The following is a 21,684-nucleotide window of genomic DNA, read 5'->3' on the forward strand; positions in this document are numbered from 1 at the left end:
ATCTCAGTAAACATAAAAAATATCCTAAGATGCTATTTATTCATATCTTAATGTGCAAGTTTCACAGAAATAACAAAGATGAGTAAGCTGTACATAAGAGAAATCAAGAGGAATTAAAATATGGACAAAACCAAAATAAGAATACACTCAGGAATAAAACGGTGTCTATTTACAAAGAAAACGGTTCACTCAAATCTTGCGCGAATCATGCCTAGGAGAAGACGAGAGATCAAATATATACAAAGTTCTTCGCAACAGAAATGTCAGAGTCTTTCATTCCATCTTGGCCGGGGGGTTCAACCATTTGTGGGCTGCCCGTCGCCCTGACCCTGGCTTTTTGTTCCAGACCCAGGATGCCAGTTGATGTTACTCTGAACAAACTGCTGAAGGCCCAAATAGCCATGGGAGAAGAGGAACTCCAGGTACCATTCCCAGTGCTTTCCTGCCTATGGTCAAACAGACGGAGAGCATTAGACCATCCAATACGCAAAGGCCATCCAGGACTTCATATGAACCGACAGAATTAGGTCCAATAAACATGAAAGGCATGCTTCAACATACATGGGTGGAAATACTCACAGTACATCAACAAAAAAAGTGATAAGAATTTGATACCTTTACGGATTTGAGGTCCATATCCTTCCTCTCTGGCCAACACTGATAAAGAGAGAGGCATTAATATTCAACAGTCCCCTCCCCGTTAAACTCAGTAGAACAGTGTATGGGCTGTTGCTGCAATTCAGACCAAAAAAAGAGGTGCTTCTATTATTGAACATGATGAAAACTCAAGTCTCATGCAGAACCCATGAATAATAAAATATGATTCTGTATTAATGGATCTTCTATAAAAGATACATTAATACCACATTCATCTTCTTGTCTGGTGTTAAACTTTATTAACTCAACTGGAGAGAGGGCGGCTCCCTGGTGTAACAGGCTTCTCTTAAGTCAGAAGCTCAGGGTTCTATTTCTACAAACCAAACGTAACCAAAAGAGGCACAATAGGCCTGGACCAGCAGGCTGTAGGTTTGAGGGTTTTGTGGATCCATTTTTTCATTTGGACAAAAGGAAATAACGGGTGAAGTAATGTTGTGAAAGGGCGGCGTTTTGATGAATAAATAAGTTGGTATGCCAAGGTTTGAACCCTTACTGGCTAATTAGAAGATGCTCAGCAGCTAAATAATGCGCCCGGCTTCACGTTGTGAATTCAGAGCCTTTCATGTAGTCCAAGTCTTGGAATCAGTCCAATTCCAATGTTAGTCTGATATATTGTTAAATAGCCCACAATAGTCTTACCTATACCATTTTTCCTAACTACATTAGTCTAACCCAGGGCTATTCAATTCCTTTCCTGAGGGGCCAAAACATTCTGGCTTTGTCCTCTACTAATAGTATGGGACTGATTCAGACCTGAGATGCCAGGTGAAGGCAATCAACTAGCAGGAAGAACCAAACACTAGAAGAGTTTCCGCCCTCCAGGACTAGATTTGAATAGCCCTGGTCAAACTTATACCATCTTTCCTTACTTCAGTTAACAGGAACATGTTTGCAATATCAAACTGTTGTAATTGCATGGCATCAATTTGATGCACATAATTGGCACTGATTCGAGGCCCCGCTGTGTCTTGTATAAATTGAATTATGCCGTCGCATGGACACGTCAAACGCTTTCAATGAGCAAGATTACATTAATTACTGATAGAGCCTAAGAGCAAAACAAAAAAAAATTATCAAACCATTGACAAAAATTTGCTTGAGGCAACAGCATGATCTCAAATCCCTCGTTTCATGACAGCCATGCAGCATGGATGGACTGAAATGGCACCTGGCTGTATTATGGAGGGACTTCAGGACTGAAACAGCACCTGGCTGTATTATGGAGGGACTTCAGGACTGAAACAGCACCTGGCTGTATTATGGAGGGACTTCAGGACTGAAACAGCACCTGGCTGTATTATGGAAGGACTTCAGGACTGAAACAGCACCTGGCTGTATTATGGAGGGACATCAGGACTGAAACGCCACCTGGCTGTATTATGGAGGGACTTCAGGACTGAAACAGCACCTGGCTGTATTATGGAGGGACTTCAGGACTGAAACAGCACATGGCTGTATTATGGAGGGACTTCAGGACTGAAACAGCACATGGCTGTATTATGGAGGGACTTCAGGACTGAAACAGCACCTGGCTGTATTATGGAAGGACTTCAGGACTGAAACAGTATCTGGCTGTATTATGGAAGGACTTCAGGACTGAAACAGCACCTGGCTGTATTATGGAGGGACTTCAGGACTGAAACAGCACCTGGCTGTATTATGGAGGGACTTCAGGTCTGAAACGGGACCTGGCTGTATTATGGAAGGACTTCAGGACTGAAACAGCACCTGGCTGTATTATGGAGGGACTTCAGGTCTGAAACGGGACCTGGCTGTATTATGGAGGGACTTCAGGTCTGAAACGGGACCTGGCTGTATTATGGAGGGACTTCAGGCTGGATCGCAGCCAGGACTAGGCTCGCCTTAATCACAGCCAGGACTAGGCTCGCCTAAATCACAGCCAAATGGTCTGTATGTCAAGTAATGCCTGGCAAAACGTTAATAACAAATCTCATTAATCACACAAATCTTTCTAAATTAAATGAAGTCTAATTTAAACTCACCTTGAGGTGAAAATCAAGGGCGTATCCAACAAAGGCAGGGTGGCGGATGAGGGTGAAACTGGCTGACGGTTCAGGGACCTTGCTGAGAGCCAGGAGATTGTGGTCCACCTCGACAGCCATGCCAGGCTGGAACAACCTGGAGTTCCACAGGGTGCTCACCATCAAGAGCTGATAGCGGTTGAACTCACGGTATGTTTGGCTGCTGATGTGAAAAACGTGCTACGATGACAAGAGATAAAAGAGAAGTAGTTTACCAGACAAATACACCTTCCATGATCCTATGGAACACCACCAGGGCAGGTGCTGTATGGTTGAATATCGAGGGGTTTAGTGTCTGTTACTTTGTATTCTAATCATCAGTATGATTGTTGACGTTTATTCTAAAGGTTATTCAACTAATTCAGAAGTCTGGGATTAATAAACAGCCTGGACCCCTGGATGGGAACTGGCGCTGTAAACAGAGCTGTAGGGGGCTACCTGTCTAAAGCTATCGGTGGTGGTCTACCTGTCTAAAGCTATCGGTGGTGGGCTACCTGTCTAAAGCTATCGGTGGTGGGCTAGCTGTCTAAAGCTATCGGTGGTGGGCTAGCTGTCAGGGTCGCAAGCAGGTACATTAGAGCCAGAAGAGCCCAGCATCTGAGTTGTAAAGTCCCAGAACTCTCAGATAGGGCACAGTAACAGAAGGCTAGTCAAAATGGAGTTGGTTAAAGACTAAAGACTCCTTTAAGTCATTCAAGAAACATTCAAGGTAACTTGACTCGTTTTTACCCTGGTGTATATATTGCCATTTCTTTGGATAAAACAAGAATACCCAAAAAGTAATTCCCCACTTTCAAAGAAACTGTCAGTCTTGTCAGAGTTCTGAGGAGAAAGTTTATCGAAGGGCCTGCTGGGCAGCAGAGCCACGGATGCACACTGATAAATCAAGTGTGCTGAACAGTCCCTACATGAGGAACGTGGGGGTTGTGGTGAATAACCTTATGCTGACAGTCAACATCCAGGCTCCAACCACACATTTTTCTACTGTAAATGGTAGCCTTATTTTGGGTCACGTATTTTGCTATTGATGACAATAACATATAAACAGATACAATTAACCAGCCCCTGATTGTCATATGATTCAGTGTTTTTCATAGAAAGAGAAAGCCAGAGGGAGAAGCACAAAACAGTAAGCTGAGGAAGGCTCCAGATATAATGCAGTATTTTTTAAACTATGGGTTTGGGCCCAGGGTATATTAGGGTGTCAAGTTATGAGAATATATTAAGAGTCACATGAATAATAATTGGGTCATGGGAGGATAGTTAATTTTTAATTTGGATACCCACGAGTTAGTGCCGACAGTCGTTTGTTAATATGAACAAACTGAATAAGTGGACAAGGTGTCTCAGGTGGGTGGTGGGGACACACACAAGGTGTCTCAGGTGGGTGGTGGGGACACACACAAGGTGTCTCAGGTGGGTGGTGGGGACACACACACACAAGGTGTCTCAGGTGGGTGGTGGGGACACACACACACAAGGTGTCTCAGGTGGGTGGTGGGGACACACACACACAAGGTGTCTCAGGTGGGTGGTGGGGACACACACACACAAGGTGTCTCAGGTGGGTGGTGGGGACACACACACACAAGGTGTCTCAGGTGGGTGGTGGGGACACACACACACAAGGTGTCTCAGGTGGGTGGTGGGGACACACACACACAAGGTGTCTCAGGTGGGTGGTGGGGACACACACACACAAGGTGTCTCAGGTGGGTGGTGGGGACACACACAAGGTGTCTCAGGCTGGGGGGACACACACACACAAGGTGTCTCAGGCTGGGGGGACACACACACACAAGGTGTCTCTGGCTGGGGGGGGGGGCACAAGGTGTCTCTGGCTGGGGGGGGGGGCACAAGGTGTCTCAGGCGGGTGGGGACACACACACACACACGGTGTCTCAGGCTGGGGGGGGGGACAGGGTGTCTCTGGTGGGGGGGGGGACAGGGTGTCTCAGGTGGGGGGGGGGGTGGGGGGGGGGGACAGGGTGTCTCAGGTGGGGGGACGGACGGACAGGGTGTCTCAGGTGGGGGGGGACGGACGGACAGGGTGTCTCAGGTGGGGGGGGGGGGGGACGGACAGGGTGTCTCAGGTGGGGGGGGGGGGGGGGGTGTGTGTCTCAGGTGGGGGGGGGGGGACAGGGTGTCTCAGGTGGGGGGGGGGGGGGGGTGTCTCAGGTGGGTGGGGGGGGACAGGGTGTCTCAGGTGGGTGGGTGGGGGGGGGGACAGGGTGTCTCAGGTGGGTGGGGGGGGACAGGGTGGCACCCGTCATAACTTGAGCCATTAGTTGTTTTTCTATTAAACTGAAGTATATTTTTGGTTCGGGCTTTGCTTATTCAGCCATTTTATTAGGGCTCTCGATTTAAAATAACAGTTGACTAATCATCTAAGGTTGAATGGCTGGAGTCTAGAATGGTATTTGTCATCATTAAGTGACTTTTGAATACATAATTTTTTCAATGTAATATTGCTGAACTATAGGCTAACACAGCAACACCTGATATGACTGTTTCAAATGGATAATACAATTATCTCCAGTTGAGTGAACATACTGTAGAGTGAAACTGTGTACAGAAAAATTGCAGCGCAACGATTAAACTAGCATGGCATGAATACTGTATATAACAACTATAATGAAAACGAGCTTTTATTGAGTCCACGGAGGGTAGATGGCATGTATTCAGTTATATTGGAGGCATAGAGCAAGAGTGTCTTTACAAAACAGTCTTAACCAATCAGATTACATTTAATCTGGATTACATTTAGAATAACATTTTCTTTACCAATGATTATAAGTTTTTTTTTTATGTTGCAATGCAAAGTAGGTAGCGAGAAATGCCACTGAAAACACAAATTATGGCTGCCCTGTCTGGCGCTGTTAAAGATCCGCAGACTGAAATATTTGAGCAACAAACAATGACAACATTTCTATGGGGATGCAATTAGGAAAATAATTAGAAAAATAATAAGGCAGGCATGAACCTTCACAGGCAGTTAAGTGATAACCATACCACTGGCTCAGACGTAAAGACGATTATCTTCATCATTCGGATCTTGGACGTTTTTAGACCGGTATTGATAAAAAACTAAACGGAAAGTTGTACTGAGGTGATGCGATAACTCTGTTGACATTGCCAAGGTTCTCCAAAAACACCAGGATAAGACATATGAGCAATCACAATCAAAACGAGAGTCAGGTTTAAAATGTAGGGACCTCGAGTATATCCTACTATATTACTAACATATACTACTGTAAATCCCTGTTATATTGCAGGTGGAACATTAAATCATATTACCCAGGCATTTTTGCTCACCATCACTGTACAAACCTCCTATTAATGGCAGAATCTACAGTACTTGCAAATTCAATTGTCTCCATACAATACAATTGGCATTCAAAAGCACATTTTCACTGTTAGGTTTTCTTTTAAAGAATAATCAGTTAAATTACCATTTTATTAAATCAGCACTTTTAACTAAATCCAATCTTTTTTTCATCATGTGGAGTGTAAATGGCCTGGTAAGGGGCCTTGAAGGTTCTATATATCGTGAGCTTAGAATTATAAGGTTCCATCTTACATTTTTGTCTAAATTGAGTTATTGAAATATACTGGAATATTGGATGTTTATTAACCTCTTAGTTTTTTTATTTGTATTTTTTTTATATCTTTGTGTCCATTATTCTAAATAAAAAAGTTCCATCCAAAAAAATAAGGCATGCCACATTGGAGTTGAGGTTCTGTGGTCCAATCAAAAGCATCAATGATTATGGGAGGACCAATCAAAATCCATGTATGTTTAGCTGCGCTAGTTTGTGTTCGCTAGTTTACTCGGGATAGTTCTCAAATTTAACAATACCATTAGAAACCTAACATTGAATGATTTTATTGATGATTTGTTAAAAATAGATAGCAGTAGTGAAGTGTAAGTTGAAGCATATTAGTTAGCTATATTGCGTTTTGTTAATAATATGTAAAGTTGATGGATAAATTAGATAGCTAACCCACTAGCATGCAAGCTAACCTCAGTTAGCTACCTGGCCCTGACTCGCAAGCAAATGTAGAGTCCAGTTAGCTACGGTGAATACTGCCAGTCAGTCAGCTCCACAACAAGCTGCAAATTGGCAAGGTAACGACAGCTAGCTAAGTAAACTTTTCATCGCCTTAACTATCCATCTAGCAACTAGATGTGCAGCTAGATGGCTTCATAGTAACAAACTAATGATATCGTCAGCACACTAGCTAGCTAACTAGGTAACAAATCTAGATACTTTTTAGAGCTTTTATGTGTTCAGCAGTGCAGTCATTATGGCCATGTATCAAGAACAGGGGCAGGTATTAAAAGCTCTTAGTAGACTTGCTATAGTAGCTAACTATTTATGTAGAAATTGTGACTATAAAATAGATAACAGAAGGCTCAGATTATGATCATGAAGCATGGACACAGCAGGAGAGATAACAACAATGAGACTAGTAAAGAGTAAGAGAGACAAATAGTGGTATAAAGTGTAAGAAGAGAGACAGAGATAAATGGTTGGGTATTGTCAAGGTGGGTATTGTCATATTTTGTGTGGTTACACAAAAACAATATATCACAATAACAGGAATACTTACAATACAAAATACTATAAGAATAAATAATATTGCGATGCTCAGCTGTGTTGTATTGTTTGGTATCCCTAATAGTAAAGACAGAAACACCAAAAGCTGCAGTAGCAGGAGAAACAAGATAATTTTTCTGTAATACAGTTGAAAGACACAGACGTCCAAGTCTTGATCAACACAAGCAAGTACCTTTTGCTGCAGTGGCCCAGACTGTGTTTGGTCAGTGTCCATACAGTATACAGTACACTATGTACCATGATTGACACAGACATCAGGGGCTCAAATGTACATTTGAGGTCAGACTCTGTCTCACCAACCATCATCTTGCCAAAGGCAAAGATATTTAAAAAAACACCCAGAGGCCAAGAGGAGTGACCTCAGGTCAATGTCTAAGCACATGCCTGCTAAAATTAAAAGTAATAATAGTCATAGTGTTATGAGTAAAAAAATAAAGACATGCTTAATGTATAAGGTTTTTCAAACTAGATGGTATTACCTAACTGCATAGGAATTGACATGTTGAATATTAATGTTTTTAAGACTCAAATATACATTCACCTAAAGGATTATTAGGAACACCATACTAATACTGTGTTTGACCCCTTTTCGCCTTCAGAACTGCCTTAATTCTACGTGGCTTTGATTCAACAAGGTGCTGAAAGCATTCTTTAGAAATGTTGGCCCATATTGATAGGATAGCATCTTGCAGTTGATGGAGATTTGAGGGATGCTCATCCAGGCCACGAAGCTCCCGTTCCACCATATCCCAAAGATGTTCTATTGGGTTGAGATCTGGTGACTGGGGGCCATTTCAGTACAGTGAACTCATTGTCATGTTCAAGAAACCAATTTGAAATGATTCGAGCTTTGTGACATGGTGCATTATCCTGCTGGAAGTAGCCATCAGAGGATGGGTACATGGTGGTCATAAAGGGAAGGACATGGTCAGAAACAATGCTCAGGTAGGCCGTGGCATTTAAACCATGCCCAATTGGCACTAAGGGGCCTAAAGTGTGCCAATAAAACATCCCCCACAACATTACACCACCACCACCAGCCTGCACAGTGGTAACAAGGCATGATGGATCCATGTCCTCATTCTGATTACGCCACATTCTGACTCTACCATCTGAATGTCTCAACAGAAATGGAGACTCATCAGACCAGGCAACATTCTTCCAGTCTTCAACTGTCCAATTTTGGCGAGCTCGTGCAAATTGTAGCCTCTTTTTCCTATTTGTAGTGGAGATGAGTGGTACCCGGTGGGGTCTTCTGCTGTTGTAGCCCATCCGCCTCAAGGTTGTGCGTGTTGTGGCTTCACAAATGCTTTGCTGCATACCTCGGTTGTAACGAGTGGTTATTTCAGTCAAAGTTGCTCTTCTATCAGCTTGAATCAGTCGGCCCATTCTCCTCTGACCTCTAGCATCAACAAGGCATTTTTCGCCCACAGGACTGCCACATACTGGATGTTTTTCCCTTTTCACACCATTCTTTGTAAACCCTAGAAATGGTTGTGCGTGAAAATCCCAGTAACTGAGCAGATTGTGAAATACTCAGACCGGCCCGTCTGGCACCAACAACCATGCCACGCTCAAAATTGCTTAAATCACCTTTCCCATTCTGACATTCAGTTTGGAGTTCAGGAGATTGTCTTGACCAGGACCACACCCCTAAATGCATTGAAGCAACTGCCATGTGATTGGTTGAGTAGATAATTGCATTAATGAGAAATTGAACAGGTGTTCCTAATAATCCTTTAGGTGAGTGTAAATATGATGTGTTCTAAATCATATAAAAGTATGAATTTTTCACATGTAGTGTGTGTGTTAGAACAATGTTTTGGTGTTAAGATATTCAATCTGCAATAGGGCTCTATTTATTTCTTGAAACTAAAGGTTTTACATTGTCATGGTGAGATGGTACCGTATAATTCTGAACCGGATCAGACCTCTCAGAATTATAAAGGTTCCATCTGGGTTTGAACTATTCCAAAAAAGAACAATTGTCCCAGGATTTTGATATGACTTACTCCTACGTACAACTAGGGCGATGGTCTTGTTAAGCTATAAAAATAAATATATTATGTAAAATCTTTGCTAACAGGTATATGAAATCTTTGATGCCCAATATCTCTGAATCATATTGAACACAGATGGAACCTTATAATTCTAAGCTCACGATAAGCCAAAAAGAACCTTCTTCACGGGAGGGCTCTGGTTACCTTAGCTTCCTGTTGTTGAAACTTGGCGGCAGTCAGGTTCTGCTTGTACCTAAAGAGAGTCAGCAACATCAATAGTGTTACATTAGTAACATAAGTTATGTTACAAGAGAGAAAATCAACCACAGATTTCCACGTTACGTAAAACAGCAGCCTCATCAGCAGGAGTTGGTAGAGAATGAGACCATAAATATATTATGCACCTACATTTCTTTGCGTGCCCCTAAATCTTACCATTTGGTTTAATTGTTATATTCAATATTCAAATGAAGGACAAGCTGTTGGTGCAACGAGACATTCGTGCTTCCAGCAATGTGCTGTGTGCATTCATGTCCTCATGTTATCTGGGAAAATGGGTCTTAGTGCTGTTCCGGACTTTTCATTACCATTAATCATAAATGTAATTTTCTGGCGGGCCTGTGGCAAACAGGTTGGCTAACATGCTTACCATTCACTTGGGTAATCAAAAAAACATTTTTATACAGTCATGGGAAAAAGAACACACCCGGGAAAGTCAAATTTTTTCACCGGTTTGGACAGATGGATATCCGAGTTAAATTTAAACCACATTCATTGATAAATGTTTCCCAATTTAATAAATTACACAAATCATTTTAAAACTTTGAAACAACTGATGACATTTAAATCAAAAACAAAATGCATTTCTTTATGGAAAAAGTAGCAGCCCACCCATTTAGTATCAAACTAAAATTTGTTTCTGGGCGCACCAAAATAGGTGCTAATGGCTAGAAAATCAGAGAACATTCCAGTCCACTGGCAATCAACACAGGACCGATTGTCCCACCAAATTCCGGCCAAGAGCTGACCAAACCACAACGCTAGGCACCATATTAAAAGAAAAAGAAACGCAGAAGAACTTCCCACTGACTATAAAGCAGAGGTTTCATTATGGTGTGGGGCTGCTTTGCTGTTTCATCATTGAGTCAACTACGAGATCCATATTTTACCAGAGAATTATTGAGGAGAATGCAAAACCATCTGTCAAAAAGCTGAACCCGTTGATCTGGCAACAGGACAAAGACCCAAAACACAGAAGCAAAGCTACAACAGATATTAAGGGGTATATTTTCTTTCCCCGCCAATAGTATTTCAGTGTAATTTCTTAAATTAGGTTACCTTTGTCGGTAATGTTGAAGGGGAAATAACATATCCATATGCCCAAATAAGTAAAAAAGGGCAACTTTCCAGGGGGCATGCTCACTGACCGTAATTCACGTAGAGTTCATGCTCAGGACACAAACTAGACGGACGGCACTCCGCTTGTGACAGTGCTGATCATGGTTGTCAACATGCCAGTCCCTACGTCGCCGTGACGATGTCACCCCATCCTCCTCACCTGCACATAATGAAGCAGAGGCGGTCGACGCTGACCGGGTCCGTGGCAAACAGCGCGGGGTAGAAGACTCCCACTGGGGGCATGACCACCAGGGGGAGCTCAAACTTCAGGAACATGTCACACACCTGCGCACACGCCAATAACCCAAGATTAAAACAAGCCCTTGTGATAACACTGCATTCCGCCTACAGTGAATACAGTGACATGGATCAATCACTTACAGTGAACAGAAACTACATAGGAGGAGTACGATGGGTCTGTTGTAGGCGTTGTCGGCCAAATTAGGGCTTATTACCGTTTCATAGAAGTCCAGGACGAAACTGAGGAGCAGTGACGAGCAGCCCTCCAGCTGGAGGCCAACAGTGGCCAGACGGCCCACGAAAAGAACCAGCTCCATCACAGAGTCCATGAAGCCCGACAGAGTCATGTTCCTGTGGGGGGGGGGGGCCACAGTATTACTGACATGCAAGGGCCCGTTAACACAAAACACGGGTTGGAACGGGGAACGGAACACGAACGGCCGTGGTGTGACCGGACCGGTGGGGCAGTCAAACGGACCGTATTAATGTGACATCTGCTGCAGCCCGGCACATATGAGCCCATCTCAGGTAATGGAATAACAGAATATAACCCAATCTGCTCTGTGTGAAGTAATAAGGCTGAGAGCCCCACACCGCTGACTATTAGAATAACAACTGATTTCAGTATCGCATTTTGTTTGAGTTTGTCTGCAGAAATTACGTTTAAAATGGGAAGGGAATAAAATGTTATCCGTTGATGGGTTTGGTACTGTGTGTCTGAGAAGTTGGAATACTGGAGGGTGCGGAGCGGTGGTCTGGAGGTTACATATACACACCGAGGGCATCTGGGGGGGCGACAATGGCTGTGGGGGGGGGGGGACTCACATGGGGGTGTGGCTGTTGAGGGAGATGTCCAAGCCATCTTCCACAGAGTAGACCGAGTGCCACGTCAACCACTTCAACAGCATGTCGTTCAGACATTCAATCACGCTGCACTGAAAACACACACAGGCACGAGTTGGAGACGAACGTCCTCGGAGAGGGGAGAGACTAGAGAACTAAAACAGGGCCTCATTCATTTAGGGAACAACGCGGCAAAGACTTCAGTGAAACAAGGAAACCACCAGTTGATTGGACGGCACACGGCAGAACCAACCGACCCAAGACTCCCAGGGTTCTGTTGCCCGTTACCTTGAAGAACAGCGTGGAGCTGAAGAACAGCTGCATGAGGGGCTCGAACAGAAGCTGGTGGATACCTGGGGGAGACCGGGAGAGACATTAAACCCCCACAAACCATATCACTCAACCACCTTAACCAGGCGGACCTCAACACAACTTAGACCAGGGAAACAGACATGTCCTCCCACCAATACAGTTCAGACACTTAATTAAGAGCGAGCGGGGAGGGCAACAGGAATGTTCACTTACATGAACTGGGGACAACAGGAATGTGACTCAGCAGGCCCAGAATCTGGGGGCGCAGGAGCGAACCGTCCCAGACGTTGAGGAACTTGTAGAGGAAGCTCTCAGTGCTGAAGAAGCCCTCCTGAGGGGCACGGGACAAAACATATGCATCTGGAATCAGCATCATTTATTAACCAAGCAGCAGGGGGGGAGAGTGGGATCACAGGACAGGGAGAGATTAACACGCTCTGACAGATGCACAACAGGGAGGGATGAAGGAGCATAGGGTGAGGAGGCGGGGGGGGGGGGGGTGAGAAGAGGAAGAGGGGGGGTTAGGAGAGGAGGAGAGGAGGAGGAGGAGGGGGGTGAGAAGAGGAGGAGGAGGGGGGGTGAGAAGAGGAGGAGGAGGGGGGGTGAGAAGAGGAGGAGGAGGGGGTGAGAAGAGGAGGAGGGGGGGGTGAGAAGAGGGGGGGGTGAGAAGAGGAGGAGGGGGGGTGAGAAGAGGAGGAGGGGGGGTGAGAAGAGGAGGAGGGGGGGTGAGAAGAGGAGGAGGGGGGGTGAGAAGAGGAGGAGGGGGGGTGAGAAGAGGAGGGGGGGGTGAGGATGATAGGACCCACCTGGAGAAAGTTCTGCGTGGAGATCAACCTATTGAGGAAGTGAAGCGTCTCGGACGAACACCCGGAACCTCCCTCCCTGCTGCAGAACAGAAACTCTGAAACCCAAAATGTAAATGTTGTTTTACTGGAGAACAGACCAAAGGGAACGAACAGAACAAACAGAGCGGACTACAATTTTGACAGGTTGAAACTGGGAGGACACAGTTCTGAGCGTAAGGGGACGCCTTCTTACCTTCATGGAGGGCGTGGCCCAGCCAGAAATTGAGTCTGAGGAAGGCAGAGTCATCCTGTACGTAGTCAAGGTAACACAGGGCCAGACTGGAACCCAGCAAAGAACCCATCTGGGATGGAAGCTGCGGAAGAGGGGAACCGGTTATTTAGAACAGTCAAAACTATGTTTGTTTCAGACACAACATGAATTAATAAACAGGGAAATATACACATGAAAAAATGAAATTACAGAGATGTAATACTGTTCAGAGATGAGCACAAACTTTAACATTTAAAATGGATGAATCTTTCCTTTACAACCCACACACACTCACACGCTTTTCATCATCAACCTGCCACCTACACACACACACACGCACGTACACACGCACGCACAACTGGAAGAACATCTAAATCTAGGCTGCTTTATCTTCTAAGGAACGTCTAAATCTAGGCTGCTTCATCTTCTAAGGAACATATTTCTAGGCTGCTTCATGTCCTAAATAGCTTCATATCAGAAGATTATAGCCCCTACTGAAGAACAAATCCATGCCGCCTGTGTCCTTGTTTTCATTGACTGAGCAATCGATCTGTCAATGACTGAACTAAATCTGTTGCATCTAATAATCTCCAGAAAACGGTCATCATGTCCATGTCTGTGACAGGCATCTCTACACACTAAACGGGCCTGTCTATTGAGAACAGCGTCCTGGCAATATGGGAATCTGAGCATAATAAATAAAGAGGAAAAAGAGACAGCCTGTCAACCGACAAGGCTGCGTCTTCCCGACAATTAATAAGCAAATGCGCCATCTGAAAAACAACTGCTTTTAGCGCCAGTGGTAGCGAGCAGAAGAAGGGAATCAATAGTCCCACAATGCTTTCAAGCTGATTTGTTGGCTCTGAACGATGAACAGCATCAGATGATCAGTTCTTCCCGGCGACAGGCCTGCCCCGGCGACACCTGAAGCCACAAAAAAAAAACGTCTGCCCACACTGGGCCATGACAAAAAACATCCTTTAAGAGAGATCCATCAGAGTTGATCAGGCCTACAGATTTGCCAAGCAAACAGTGTTCACAAACAAGTCGTTCTTATGTGAATGCCTAAGCTCATCAACTTTCCCAGTGAGACTTTCTGTGATCCATCTTTGCCATTCAGTTAAATTATTGACTAATCAGAATGAATAAACCCTGACAAAGTTAGTAAACAGAAAGATTATACAATTAGAAAAACCTGATATTGAGAGCTCATGACATTGTTTTGTTTAGGGTGATAAACCAAATGACAGTGATAACAAACGCCCTCATATTAAATAAGACGGTTGAGTCCTTGTTCCGTGATCCAATTCTGGATACACAGCGCCCCCAGGTGGCCACAAAAGACACTGTTAGTGCATCTGGCTGGGGAAAACAGTACATGCATCCCACTTAAATCCCAGGTTTCCATCTGTTCTAACCAAAACCCAGGATTCTACTAGCTATGCTGCTGTCTCTAATCAGATCACTGTGGGAGGTAGGCGGACTGAGGGAAAAGGCACGGAGAGGGAGTTGTACCTCTATACGGTGGAGGTTGTCCAGCAGCTCTGGGAAGGAGTGCAGCTGTTCCAATGGAAAGACCTTCCTGCTGTTGGTGGAGGAAAGGTTCCTTTGGACAGCCGAGTTCAGAGACGGTAACTGCAGGTGGTTACATTTCTGACAGGAGGTGGGAGCAAAATAACTGATAAATATGTGAACAGTCAATTAAGTAATGACACCACTGCCACAATCAATTCCCATATCTAAAAAGCAGGCTGAGGATCTGTGGAGCACAAAAAAGTGACTGACATCTAAAGAAAAAATAATTAGAAACATTTTCAGAATGCTAGAAATGACCCCTGATAGAAGCGTTTCACCCCATCAATTACAGGCCCGGGCTGGCTCATCATTTACATTTACGCATCACTAACTTCACGGCAAAATCACCCACGGCTCTGAAGATCGCCTAGCAACAGGCTGTGATCTATTCCCGCACGTAGCTCAGTGTGGGCAAACTGTGCGAGCACCAAATCCTGCCGCCGTGACCACTGTCCATGGACGCGGAGGGTGATTGTGTTTTTACTGACAGTTCTGGGATAAACGACTAGCTCATCCATCACTGCTCGACAGACAAAATTTGAGTTGAACAATCTTGATTGAAAGGGAGGTTTTACACACGCTTGGCACAAACATTAAGTATCGTTTGAAACAGAAATTTTTATTGAATTACGTCAATTCTGCCTAGGACCTATTTATGCCAATAATACCGCAATACCCTGCCACAAGGAAAACAAAGATTAGTTCAGTATTCATTTTCCACTGACCAAAACAAATCATTCTAGAATTTCACATTTTATCAAGTGATATTTTTTTTGGCGGAGCTCTTTTTAAATATTTACCAAAACAAATTTAAGAGAAATTATCTTGCATATTACTTGTAGCCCAGATTTGTTAAGGTGCTTTTTGAGAAATAAATTGAGGACAGGGCCTGCAGGTAAACACCATCTGTCCTGATGACGGTCAGTGTCAAGTTCTTACCCGCTTCCTGGAGTTGGACCCGTCTTTCACCCCGATGGTCAGCCGGATGTCAGAGGTCACCTGGCCAGTGTTCCTCTTCTGGATAGCATTGAGCACCCCCTTCCAAGGGGTGACGTGATTCTTAAACCCACCCTGAACAACAACCGGAAAATACAGTGACATTAGTAATAAAATGACAGTCAGCACCTAAAAACCATATTAGCATTTTTGTTTCTTCCATAAAGGTCACTTTAGCAGAGCATCCAGGCTATTGGTGCAGTATGCAGTGTCTCCCTGACGGGCGGGGCTCCCTGACGGGTGGGGCTCCTCACCCTGGTACGACTGGTGCTCAGTTTTCTTATTCACAGTTTTCATAATCTCTCTATTTCGTAATAAAGGACTTTACTCTGCACAGGAGGATATCAATCAGTGGCAAAAACTCCTAATTAAAATCAGGATCCATGGTTTCATGTGGTAACAGAAAATGTGGAAATGTCCAGGCGGGTGAATAACACTTGAGTTAGTGTATAACCAAGCATTTAGATGAGGAAAAACATAAGGAGTGCAAATAATTTGATTGTGTTAAAAAAATATAACAATATAATTAAATATACGTATGTACGGACATAAATTATAATTGGAATTTAAACATCCAGATTTGATCAGTCTAAAATCCAACCCCTGGAGAAAACCAGTGTGGTTTGTCAAAGGCTCCTGGGTGCTTTTCAAACACTAACCCTCAGTTTTGACGGAAGAGCAGTTGTCACCAATTCAGGGCAAAACACTTTGTACAACGACAGCAAGTGCAACAGGAACGGCTGCCTGCCCTGGGGAGACAGAGAGAAAATGAATGACCGTTGGTGCAACATGCTTACACCAGGCTATCAGGCTGACGGATGGAGCAATCAACCACAGAGTGGAACCAGAGATTCGGGGAGGGGGTCATGTAGACAACTGAGGGGGTCGTGTAGGCAACTACCCAGGCAGGCATCATCTCCACCTGCCTTTCATCAGCAACTCTCTCTCCATGCTAATACAATTGCTACATTTTTCTAGTGCAGTCAGATTCACTATATAGCACACAACCAATGACAGAGGAAGAAAGAAGATAAAGATGATTGGCTTTACCAGTTTTGCCTGGAGGTCCAACAGTTTTCGGACTCTGAACGGCCTAACTAGCAGGAGAAGAACAAGACAGGCTCAAGAACAGAGCTAAAGAATCTATTTGTACTGTGTTGGTAAAGGTACATGTAGCATTGAGAAGTCCACTTACCACACTCTTTCCTTGTCAAAAGATAGAGCAAGTGACAGATGTAAGGACACTGAAACAGAAACCACATCCATAATTACATAAACAGCAATCCAATGACCATTTAAACAACCATGATATTCACCAATATGATCAGACCAAGGGGGTGGAGAACTCTTGCACACACCAAATGCTCCTCGGTCACAAAGTTGAAGATAAATCCATAAATGGATCGAAGATGGTCCTTAGAGTCAATCATGTCGAAAAAAGTCAGCACCCACTTAAGGAATAAAACCTGTGAATGCAAAAACCACTGGTTTTCAAACAGGCAGAGTGAGAGAGGACAGCAGGGAAGCCTTTAAACTGGCAGCCCATATCTAATCTTATGTCCCAGAGAATTGTATTTTGACCAATCCCGTGAAAACCTTTTCACATTACATGTTTTTCAGAGCTGATGCCAATTGTCAAAAGACCAATTGGTGATGAAAAAGACAACCATAGTAATTCCGAAGACAATTACAATGTCCGGTCTTCATTGTGCAGCAATAATCTCTGTTGTTGTGACTTGGACTCTGAAGGCAGAGGAAGTGTTTTACCTGCGTGCTGATGGCAATCTTGCCGACACATAACCACGCCACGGCTCGGACAATGGCCTCTTGTGGCACAACCGTGGCTGGGATCAGAAACTTCAGGACCCGGACACATGGCGCACCTCCTGTTCAGGGCCGGGAAACATTCAAGCACTTCACTCAACGTGTCAAAAAAAACTACAGGACACAAAATATTATAACATTTCTAAGAGGAAAAAAAACCTAGTTTAAATTAAAAATGTATTAAAAAAACAACTAAAATAGTATCTGCATTCAATTACTTTGTTTAGACGGTCATAACAAAGAGACCAACAATTCACAAATGATATAGACACAGGCTCCATCAGAAAAATAGTCTTTGGTCTACTGGGGAAATTCTTAAAATACTTTGTTTGGAACACAGGGTTTCAACTCTGCTTTTAACTGCAACAGAGACAGAGTTCAATGGCTCCAGCCCACTGCTCTTCCAGCAAAACTCTAACTGCCTCAAATCCTGGAGGAAAACCTGGTTCAGTACGCCTGACTCCAAACACTGGGGAATAAATTAATCTTTCAACAGATCAATAACAAACAAAACAAGGCCAAATTCAAAGTGTTGCAGTTTTGACTTAATCATTTTGACATGATTGCCAAAACCTTCCCAGTAATCTGAAATATTAGGGGGGTTTTAGAGACTTACCCAGCTAGACTTGCAAATAGAATCACTGCTGAAGGTGTTTCTAGCATTAATTGATTGAGGTCGGGGTTATATTTATCTAACCAAAGTTATTACATTAGTTTGATGTTTTATTAACTTAAATAAGCATTGATTTATCTTTTCCATTTTGACAAGAAAATAATAATCACACTTTACAACATAACACAATCTGGAAAAATTAAGCAAGTGAATATGTTTGCAATTTGCTGCATTTCAGGCCAGTGTGTCGAAGCAGGTTATTTATTTTAATAAATTAAATTGCATATCACAAAGACAAAAGCCTTGTTTAAATGCACCAAACTTAAAGGCACCACCACAACTGAATGTAGAAAGAGTGAAGGGATGAGGACTTTCTACAGACACTATAATAAACATCAGCCTTTCATATTTAATGGCTTTTGAAACGAGACGAACAGAGCTTGTTCTCCCCCACACAGCTGTCCCCAGGTTTTAGTCAAGATGACATGTTAAAGTGGAACTGACAGCACTTTAACAAAATGAAAACATTAAAATCTGTTCACATTTACCCCCAGGAATAATTACATTTTGCCAGACAACTAAGCATATTGAAAATATAATTTTCACATTTTCATAAAATGCTTGGAAATGAAGTGAAAGGTGTCATGTTTTATAGATAGGAGGTAACTAGGATAGTCAAATGCAATCCATAATTCGTTTTTGTACAAAATACACTTTTCTTATAATCAGAGTGTGTTTATAACAAGATCACCTGGACAAGGGGAATTGGGAATGCAGGGACTAGAGATCAATGGTATTGAGAGGTATCAACTGAGAATCACCACCTGAACACAGCAAATAATATAGTATGGTTTCCTTCATTTTTTCATTTGTGCCATGGAAAAAAATACCATAATGGCTGATATTGGCACAGTCCAATATTAACTTGCAATCATTTACGGGTCAAAAAACCTGCTGCTCTTAGAGGGCACTGTATGGGCTTTGACCTTTCTAATCATGAGTGCCCCTTACACTTACTGACCAACCGTTGCTAAGTTTCAGTAGACCGACTGAAGGAAATGCTGTAAATTAATAGGACTTTATATATTACACTAGCTGTCATACCCATACGGAGACTCATAGCGTAGTCCAGCATAGTAGAGATGACCTCAGGAGGGAGTCCACGGGTGAGCCCCATTCTTTCCACCAGCACCAGGTTCCTCTCCAGCACATCGTTTCCCATCCATGGGGTACCTGCCTTCACTAGGAAACAAAAACAGACAACTCACTGTCAAAACAACACGTTTTGTGACTGTAGTTATTCAATTCCATGTACTCAAATCAAAACAATGCATGTTGGACGCAAGTAAAATCCTGTTGTACAGCAAGTTGTGGTTTGTTTTCCTCTGTCACTGAACTATATACATCTATATTAGGATTGAACGGATGAAAAACATAGCAACAGTTTTTCTGGGGGAAATGTAGCTCAATGCATTCATCATGGAGGCCAATATATTAAAAAAAAACTTATATCCAAGCTATGTGTTGCAGTTTTAGATAAATCAGGGAAAAACAGGTCTTATTTTAGGTGTTTTACACCCGAGCTCTTCCTATCAATTGTATTGAGCCCTGTGGCACTAACCTGTCTTCAGAACGTGTTCTAAATCAAAACAAAAAGCCCACTACTGTACTGCTATGCATACAGCCCCACTACTATAAGAAGGACAAAGAAGTCATACAATATATCATGCAATAAATTATATGTATGTATCTTTACTGAACTGCTATTTATACTTTTCATTAACATTCTTTGTCATCTACAGTTAGCCTCTGAAACACCAGTACATCTTCCTAAACCTGCTGCCCCATTGTTACCCAACGGCAAAGGTCTAGGCCCACCAGTGTAATTCATAACATATCTGAAAATGTATATTTGGAGTCGCACAGCATTTTAATCAGGACAATCTCAGCTTCATAACTAAATGTTTGAGTTGCGCCTTTCACAGTAAACCAATGTTACGGTCTAAAAACTATTTTCCCTTGGAACTATGAGCTTCGCCTATTGAATTGAATTATTAGCACCAATCATGCCACGAGAGGCTCAGTGAAGTTTCGATTTAATTCATTTGCTATGGCCTCGCGCTAGCGTTCCAGCTCAGCCAGCGTTCTTTAGCAATTCTAAAGGTGTTGGTGGATTTTGAAGCGTTCTATTGTCCAGCCTATCTATATTAGCTAACAAGATACTGCAACTAGCTAGCTACCCAGCAAAACAAGTTTCGGTAAAAGGTTGTTTCAAAAATATAAGATTGTGCTGTCTAACTACAGAAAGAAAGGTGAGCTGCTATGCTCGCTAGCCAGGTAGCTAGCTAACCTTTACAGAATTGTCGAACCTTCTGAAAAGTACTTCAGCGCAAGCAGAAATGGATCCTCAGCCTCGGACTTTCTTCTTTCTTTCTCTGCTACTCGCAAACTTCTGTTAGACGCTCGGCTAGAAACGGACAAATCGCTTTCAGATGATACGTCCAAATCTGAGGTCAACAGGTTGAAAGCTTTTGCCATTGCTACATAGCTAAACAAATAATAATAATATTTTGTTTCCTTCAGGCACCGACAAATTCAAAGAACTCAAATCTTGCGCGCGACCGTTTGTTCTGCGCAAGCGCATTTACTACTTCCGAAAGCGTATAACCTAAAGGTATTACAGGGTATTGTAGTCCAACGCCCTCTTACCAGGACTACATAAACTGATGCCGTCACGTAGTAAGTTCAACATCCATTGTTCAGGTCCTCTAATTTTGCTATGAACTGTCTACACGGTTCCATTTTAGTAATTATTAAAAGACACCTTTATCCAGAGCAACTTACAGTTAGTGCTGTTCAATGAAAGCCTATACATACACTTTCAGAATATACAGTTCTGTATATACATACACAGAATATTTTCTATATATATGTATATACAAATCACTGAATATTAACCAATGTAAGGAATGTTTGGCTATGCCGTAACCTGAACTCTGGTCTGAAATGCACATTCACTCACCATTAATTTTTTTCAACACAACTTTGTTAATTTGAACAAAACAGTACAATGGACACAGATCTCGCCTGTACTCCTGTACATTTCTTTATTTATCTAATTTTGTTTTACAGAAGCATGAATGTAAAGACCAATTGAACAACTGCACCTCTGACTGAAAACGTCAATGTATCCACTCATGACTGAACGCATCATCACTAATCAAAGAACTTGTGATTCCAAGACAAATCCAGTGGCGAGGGCAAAACTTGTAGAAATAGTTCTGACATAGTGATTCAATTAACTACTGTTAAAATCCCAGTGCATAGAATCACAGATAAACAAATGCCTATATTCACTGGATATAAAAAGAGACCCAGTCCTTTATTGATAGACTAAGATCAAGTCCTTTATTGGATGTCATTTGACAAAGCAGCTGGACTATTTATTGTAGTGAGAGAAAAAGACACAGCATTAGCTTAGCAACAATGGACACATATACATAATT

At 43.0% G+C, this 21,684-nt stretch overlaps 1 protein-coding gene across 2 annotated transcripts; it reads right to left on the reverse strand.

Annotated features, from left to right (window-relative positions):
- Positions 1 to 22: 22 nt before the first annotated feature.
- cenpi (centromere protein I) lies at positions 23 to 20,829 on the reverse strand. Of its 2 annotated transcripts, none has more exons than XM_010903267.4 (20): positions 20,548 to 20,829; positions 19,283 to 19,420; positions 17,509 to 17,627; positions 17,100 to 17,207; positions 16,937 to 16,985; positions 16,792 to 16,838; positions 16,401 to 16,490; positions 15,685 to 15,816; positions 14,686 to 14,823; positions 13,153 to 13,273; positions 12,921 to 13,015; positions 12,328 to 12,445; positions 12,091 to 12,155; positions 11,785 to 11,894; positions 11,175 to 11,310; positions 10,880 to 11,004; positions 9,526 to 9,574; positions 2,661 to 2,879; positions 616 to 657; positions 23 to 446 (listed from the first exon to the last, which is right to left on the reverse strand). In XM_010903267.4, the coding sequence occupies exons 1-20, from the start codon at positions 20,714 to 20,716 to the stop codon at positions 297 to 299; spliced, it is 2,220 nt and encodes a 739-aa protein (XP_010901569.1). In that variant the 5' UTR covers positions 20,717 to 20,829; the 3' UTR covers positions 23 to 296. The 2 variants fall into 2 exon arrangements, with proteins under 2 accessions (XP_010901569.1, XP_019901244.1); XM_020045685.2 differs by having other exon boundaries at positions 20,529 to 20,602.
- Positions 20,830 to 21,684: the final 855 nt, after the last annotated feature.

The sequence above is a fragment of the Esox lucius genome, chromosome 4 (genome assembly GCF_011004845.1).
Source record: "Esox lucius isolate fEsoLuc1 chromosome 4, fEsoLuc1.pri, whole genome shotgun sequence".
In the NCBI taxonomy this organism is placed as follows: domain Eukaryota; kingdom Metazoa; phylum Chordata; class Actinopteri; order Esociformes; family Esocidae; genus Esox; species Esox lucius.

Bases quoted from the DNA above. Each gene is read 5' to 3' on its own strand.
- cenpi (XM_010903267.4), bottom strand. From the start codon at position 20,716: ATGGCAAAAGCTTTCAACCTGTTGACCTCAGATTTGGACGTATCATCT. The intron at 17,628-19,282 runs GTATGACAGCTA...GGCCCTGAACAG, and splicing joins CGCTATGAGTCTCCGTATGG to GAGGTGCGCCATGTGTCCGG. The intron at 16,491-16,791 runs GTAAAGCCAATC...CTGTCTCCCCAG, and splicing joins TGGACCTCCAGGCAAAACTG to GGCAGGCAGCCGTTCCTGTT.